The following is a 7,092-nucleotide window of genomic DNA, read 5'->3' as shown; positions in this document are numbered from 1 at the left end:
GCTGTAGCATGAGAACCACACAACTATCAGTATTTAATTTTTATTTATCATAATCAACACTCATGTTTATTTTAATTTTTGGGACAAACAGTACAGGGGTCGGGACAATTGCTCGTAATTTGGGACTGTCTCGAACTTTTAGGGGCGTCTGGTCACCACGTAAATGAATAGAAAGTGGAGTATTATAAGGTTTGTTGGAGATAAAGAACAATTTTACGTAGGCATTCAGTTCGCTACAGTAGGTGGCGGTATTCACGTTGGTTGTAACCCGTCACTAAAACCAACAAAGAAGAAGAAGAAGAAGAAGAAAGCGTTTACTTCCGTGTAAATGTTATGAACGACTCCAACTTCCCTGTGTAGCTTGCTAACTAGTAGCAACTGCATCTTAGTACAGTTGAAACTGACGCCTACTAACTGTCTCCACCAAGGTAGCCCGAATGGATTATACTGCAACTCAGAGTGGGTTCAGACAGCGTAAGTTACGTACGTGATGTTATCAATCAAATCAGTATTTAATATTGCCGGCTGAATGAGCACGTTCTGTATTTGCTAGCTTTCGGGAGTCCGACCTATTACTGAACTGAAATGGGGATGTTGCTGCCGCTGAACTCCTCTGTTTTCAGCCGGTTGAGGCTTACAACTAACTTAACGTTAATCAACTTGTGAAAACACAGACATGAACACGTTAAATGTAGCCACCAACTTCTAGCGTTAGCCAATGTAAATCGGAATTAGCAGCCGATAGCTTGTTCACAAACTTATGAACGCCAGCTAAGTAAACACGATGCTAACTGCTAGCTGATTAACGTTACCCAAGTGTTACCGTTGACCAGACTAGCTAACGGTGTGGGTCCCCTCTGCGTGGAGGTTTATTTGCAATGACAGCACAGACTATTTAAGCCGAACTGTGGTGCTATATTAAGATAGGTTAAGTTACGTCTTTGTGTTCTTCCACGTTGACGCATGCTAGCTAACGTTAAAGCTAACATTACTGTTTACAAGCTTCAGTCTGGGTTTGACTTTGAGGCTTGGTTTATGCAAGAGGCGTATTTTGGTTCCCCAGACGTGTTATTTTGACTTAGATCCACTGGAAGGGAAGTCTGATGAGTTTAAGGGTTGCCAAATTTAACGTTACTTCAAGTCCCTGAAACACATATTTCTGAACAGACATTTGTGCATCACCAAAATGTAAACAAGCATCCCCACAGCATACTCTTCAGAGGATGCAAACAAACCTGAATAATCTTATTTATCACTTAAAATAAATGTTTTCCACAATCAGACCTACTGGGTGAGCACCATAGCCAAGGCACATTATGTTGTACAAGATGGAAACCACAACGTTAATGTTGACAGACAGTGTGTCAGGTTGTAAGTAAAGGGGTTTCTGTTTGTGTGGATGCTGTACTGTGCTGTCAGGATGTTTAGGATGATGTTATCTCTGCTGTTGTGATAAGTGTGTGATAATGTTATTACTGTTTCAGGGACTGGAGTTTAAGAGCTTTTTCTCTCCTGCACAGAGCTTTCACACTGGGGTTGTGTGCGCACGGATTTGTCATTTGTTTAGCTTTGTCATTTGTTTAGCTTTGTTTAAATTGATGTGCATTTTGAGGATATTTGACGCAATATGTAGCAGTACATGTTTACTTAATAGCCCCTTCAGAAGTGGAAAATGAACTTTCTGCTATAGATGACCACCAGTGTGTTGATGTTCACTGTCACCTAGTGATGCGGGCTACACATCACATCTCCAGACATTCATATTTCAAAGTGGTTAATGTCTGCGGAGCTCAGTAAAGACTTGGGTACCTAAATACAGAAAAAAGGCAAGTGTAATTTTAAAACAATACGAGCTTGGCAAGGGAAAGTCTGGTCAAGTTTTTTCTTGCAAACTGAAGCATGCTGGTTTCTCAGATTTCCTGTGACTAGTGGCTGCCTTGCATTTGCTTGCTTTACTAATTTTGCCCAATTTTTGGATCCCCTAAATTAGTTACACATATCACTTATCTTTCTTTAACCGTTGTCTCTTTTCATCCAGAGCCTAATATGCGCCTCAGAAATAGCTCTGTGGATGGTTCAGAAGGTAGCCAGCTGTTTGAGGATATGAGTGGAGCTGCGCCTGGATCACAGACAGAGTACAGGTGGGAGGCCTGCCAGCCAGGCCGCTATTGCTCCTGCAGATGTAGAACATTTTTACCATTTTTATGATGGACACATTGTGAATATATAAGTCTTCTTATTGTAGTTTGTATCATACAATCAATCAGTGACTTTGACTCTTTGGGGAAGAGAAAGAACATAACTGTAATTTACTTTGCGTCATCTCCTCCCAACAGATTTTACTATATGCTTGTATTTTATTAAGCCAATTCATCCATCATGTTCTCTCAGCTGATACATTTTCTTGTGTCATGCTTGGCAGGAACCCGCAGGCCGGTCCTCAAGCAGCAGGATTTCCCGGCCAGTCCATCCTGTCAGACCCCATGTCTAACCTAGCCATGGCATATGGCAGCTCACTGGCGTCCCAGGGAAGGGAAATGGTGGACAAGAATGTAAGAGTCACTCGTTGATATTTCTTTTGAATGCTTCTGCTTACCAGGACGGATGCAAAATGGCTCCCCATAAAATGGACGGGCTGAACAGAAAGGCCATGTTAAATGATTTCCCGTATTGAAAAATGAAACCATCGAATCATTCATGTGTGTATGACTGTGTGCTCGTTTGTTTCAGCTGGACAGGTTCATTCCAATTTCTAAGCTGAAATACTACTTTGCCGTGGATACAGTGTACGTGGGGAAGAAGCTGGGCCTTCTGATTTTCCCTTACATGCACAAGGTAAGTCTGCTTGTTATTATGCCTGCCGCTTTGCATAGGAGAAGGTAACCCTGTGCATGTGAAGATATGTTGAATTGTCTCTGCTGGCGACTGAGGTTTTCCCTAAAATGCTCCAGGCTGAGATAAAAGACCTGCTTCAACTTCTGCCTCAAGCGGTTGCATTATATTTCTTCTTAGCCTACAGATATACCCCTCTGCCTGTGTTTTGGATATTACATAAACAGGATTTTTCAGAAGATGTTTGAGATGTGTGGTCTCAGCAGAAGTCAACCACAAATCTATTTTTGTGTTGAGAGGCACGGATAAAATATTCAGGACTTTCCCTGTGAAATGCTGCATGCTTTCAGTATCAAAGTTTAGTCAGTTAAGATTTAGTAAATTCCAAGTGTGTGATCGTGTGTGTGTGTGTGTTGCAGAACTGGGAGGTGAACTACCAGCACGACACTCCTGTGGCTCCACGCTTTGATGTGAACGCTCCCGATCTCTACATTCCTGCCATGGGCTTCATCACATACGTCCTGGTGGCTGGACTGGCGCTCGGCACACAGAACAGGTACACATAACAAATTGATACAGGTTTGGAAAAGACATGCTGAACTAAAGCTTTATGATCTTTTGCGTGTTTATGTAAGCAGAGCAACAACCGTTTTTAGGAGCTTAAAACCACAAAGCAATTAAAACATCCTTCTTGTGTTTTTGAGCTTATGTCAGCAGGACAGCAACATATTACAAAGAAAAAAAAAATCTGCATGGATTAATTACAGTGTTGCAATGATTCAGTCAAAGTGTTTTTGCAAAGTATCAACATTATTAACATATTTAGTGGATTGCCAAATGGTACAGACATGAATATCACCCTATACATACACACAAAAAAACTTTCATCTTGAGAATAAATAATGATGTACCACTTCACATTGATGACTGACACATTGCTATTAGAGTCTACAGTATGAAAATCTATCTGAATTATTTTGTGTACCCTTTAGGTTTTCTCCGGAGCTGCTGGGAGTTCAGGCCAGCTCAGCGTTGGTGTGGCTGATCATGGAAGTCCTGGCGGTCCTGCTGTCGCTCTACCTTGTGACCGTAAACACAGACCTCACAACCATAGACCTGCTGGCCTTTTCTGGCTACAAATACGTTGGGTATGTACAGCATCTGTGTTTACATTTTCATCACTAACTCACTCATTTCACACACACGCCGCTGGTTTGTCTTTATTTTGCTCAGTTGTTATTCTTTTCCAGTGGCTAATTTTTCCTTGTATGATGCTAAGGACAAAACATTTTGTAACTTTTGTTTTCATTTTCTTAGTTTGAATGTTATACCTAACCTGTAACTGTGTCTTTCTCTTTATGTTTTTTTAGGATGATCATAGGGGTAGTAGCAGGCCTGTTGTTTGGGAGGCTAGCGTACTTTCTCTCTCTACTGTGGTGCTGTGTTGCCATCTTTGTCTTTATGGTGAGTAGCAACATTTACTTACTAGTTTTTAATGATTGATCTCCAGTTTACAAATAATTGTGGATGCTTTGTTAACCAGAGTTAAAAATCACATGGGTACAGCAAGTTAGTTATTTCATCTGTGGGTACCTGATTCCTACAGTGTCCACAGAAACCCCCCTCTACCTCACTACTAGGAGACCTGCCAGACACTTAATATATGCATACTCCAGTAACGTATAACATTAGGTCCCCTGGCAATGCATGTAAGATGCTGGAAATATTATTTCTTTCTTGGCATCCTGTACATTTTCACTCCTTCTCACCCTTTCCTTCCCTTAACAAAACTCTCTCCAATACCTACGTCAGCTTTTTGCCACCTGTCTGCGTACACATCTAAAAAATTTCATGCAGACATCTGAATCCCAAGTTTTTCTTCTGTTTACTGTTTTACTCTAATCATACCCTGGAAGCATATGTCTGGATAATAATAAGGTACATCTGTACACTCTAATGAAATCCAATACAACAGCTTTAAGTTAAGTTTTTGGTGACCGTGTCAGAAATGTGTAAATTCAATAATAATAATATCTTTATTTGTATAGATAATAATGGTGTGTCTAGTAGGTGTACCTAATAAAGTGACCACTGAGTGCCTATTCCTCTGCTCTCCTCTCATTTCATTGCTTTATTTTTTGTCTTCAGACCACTATATTAAATTTGTGTAATAGAAAGGGTCCCATGGTGGAAATGATGAAATTTCACAAATGTTCATCAACTCAAAACATGTAAAATCTATAAATAAATAATGAACTCACCACAAGTCACATGGTCAGCGGATGGCTCAGCTGACAAGTGTGGATGTTTGTTTAATGGTTGATGGGAAAATTTCTTTGACGGGTCCCTCCTCAGATCCGCACTCTGCGTCTGAAGCTGTTATCTGAGGCAGCGGCGGAGGGGAGGCTGGTGAGAGGAGCCAGAAACCAGCTGAGGATGTACCTCACCATGTCTATAGCAGCAGCACAGCCCATCTTCATGTACTGGCTCACCTACCATCTCATCAGATAAAACCTGGAACGCACACTCATTGCGTAGAAGACGAACCCCCCCACCCCCCCGTAAAAACACTCAAGAAAACAAACACACGCATATCACAGAAGCTGGACTTGGATGAAACACACAACGGCCACAGCTGTCCGGATAATATCCCACCACTTTCCAGACATGAAGACAGAACTACACATTCACAAGACTCATGTATGCATGGGGCAAATACAACATACGCTACAAGACAGTAAAGAGACGATGTGAGGCATCACTGCCTTTTCTCTCACAGCACAGCCCCACGTCATTAGTATTGCCTTTATTTGTCTTTTTTTATGTTCTGTCTTCAAAGATTTCTAGCGAGAGTAAGGTGGCTTTAAGTTGTTTTTCTACCGTGTAATTATTTGTTAATTATGCTTTTTAGGAATATTTAAGTATGTTTGTGGAAGTATTGCTTTTGTCTGATATCTCATTAAGTGTTTTTTTTCTCAGCCAGCAGAAAGAAAGCACACAAACCGTCCATTTAATGAAAAGGAAAAACACTCAAATTCAGGTATAAAAGGTATCAAGTGGCTCTGCTTCGAAGGTTGAGTAGGATTACTTTTCCCCTGGTCCTAATGTTTGTTTCATGGCTGAGAAAAATACCTGTTCTGTCATCACTGGATCTGGAAACAAGGGTTATCTAACTGGTGTGTACGTGTGGGTTTAGTGCCACCCCCATGTGATCTGTTTAAATCCTTTTGTATGTGCTTTGATACACGTATGAGCTTTGCTGCCTGACAACTCTTGAATAGAAACCGTGTAAGCCACGTTAAGGTGTAGACCTCACCATGAAACGTCGAGTTGACTTTGATATCTGTTTTAAAACCGAGTAAATTATTTACTGCTTTTCATATTGAAAGTCAGATGGAATAAAGAAAGGAAAGAGGTGAGCTGGTCTGTTCTGTGTGTGTGTCCTTGAGATACTTCAAATATTTTAATGTCCGAAATGCTTTCTAGTGCTTGTAAATCATCTAATGTCCCTATGAAACAAGCTGCTTCTTTTTATGTAGCCGATGCTAACTCAAACCAGGGTATAATTCACATCCACTTGAATTAATTCAGGAAACAAAATTCAGGGTATTTGCATTATCCTCAGATGAAACGTATTATTGATGAATGCTAAAATGCTTATCTTGTTTAACTTTAGGTGCCAATAAGAACTTCCTAAGGTTTTGACAAAGTGCTCATTTAAATAATAATCCTGAAGTTGCAGCATCTCATTATGAATGAGCAGGCAATTTAAACACACTTTTTTTGTTTTCATGATAAATAAATGGACCCCAGCCCTGATGGTTGAAGTAGGCTGAAAGCAAAGAACAGATCAAATCAAGCCATTGAAATGATGTGATGACATGAAAAATAAAGCTTGACTGATGGAGCTGCTGAGATGCGAGTTGTTTTGTGTTCAAATTTCTCTCTGAATTGCCTTTCTTCATATATGAATTTGTTCTAATCACATTATTATTGCAGATAAATGTGCGTGACAGGAAATAACTCATAATCAACCATTTATACAAATACAGGCCTTAAGTTTATAAGATACATGTTTGCACTTTTTAGTTTTTAGCTGGATATTAAGCCTGCTGTTAACTACAAAATCAAGAATGGTTTTAATTTCTTTTTTTTAAGACTATGCAAATTTAGCTGTCTCTGCCCACTAGAGAATGAAATAAACCAGGTCCTTACAGAATATTGTGTGTGGTTTACAGCCAATCATTAAAACATTTTCAA

At 40.0% G+C, this 7,092-nt stretch overlaps 1 protein-coding gene across 2 annotated transcripts; it reads left to right on the top strand.

The window, feature by feature from the left end:
- The first annotated feature begins 315 nt into the window (after nt 1-315).
- On the top strand, nt 316-6,747 carry yif1b (Yip1 interacting factor homolog B (S. cerevisiae)). Of its 2 annotated transcripts, none has more exons than XM_038692681.1 (8): nt 316-483; nt 2,039-2,141; nt 2,423-2,552; nt 2,731-2,835; nt 3,252-3,388; nt 3,825-3,980; nt 4,203-4,296; nt 5,188-6,747. In XM_038692681.1, exons 1-8 carry the CDS (start codon nt 438-440, stop codon nt 5,341-5,343), a joined length of 927 nt encoding a protein of 308 aa, XP_038548609.1. In that variant the 5' UTR covers nt 316-437; the 3' UTR covers nt 5,344-6,747. The 2 variants fall into 2 exon arrangements, with proteins under 2 accessions (XP_038548609.1, XP_038548610.1); XM_038692682.1 differs by having other exon boundaries at nt 317-474.
- Nucleotides 6,748-7,092: the final 345 nt, after the last annotated feature.

Source organism: Micropterus salmoides, unplaced genomic scaffold (assembly GCF_014851395.1).
Source record: "Micropterus salmoides isolate LMB-PRFRI ecotype aquatic unplaced genomic scaffold, ASM1485139v1 Ms_hic_scaffold_3, whole genome shotgun sequence".
NCBI classification, from domain to species: Eukaryota; Metazoa; Chordata; class Actinopteri; order Centrarchiformes; family Centrarchidae; genus Micropterus; species Micropterus salmoides.
This window is presented reverse-complemented; position numbering and strand designations above follow the sequence as displayed.

Coding starts and splice junctions, on each gene's coding strand:
- yif1b (XM_038692681.1), top strand. CDS start 438: ATGGATTATACTGCAACTCAGAGTGGGTTCAGACAGCGTAAGTTAC. Junction 2,553..2,730: donor GGGAAATGGTGGACAAGAAT/GTAAGAGTCACT, acceptor CGTTTGTTTCAG/CTGGACAGGTTCATTCCAAT. Junction 3,981..4,202: donor TCTGGCTACAAATACGTTGG/GTATGTACAGCA, acceptor ATGTTTTTTTAG/GATGATCATAGGGGTAGTAG.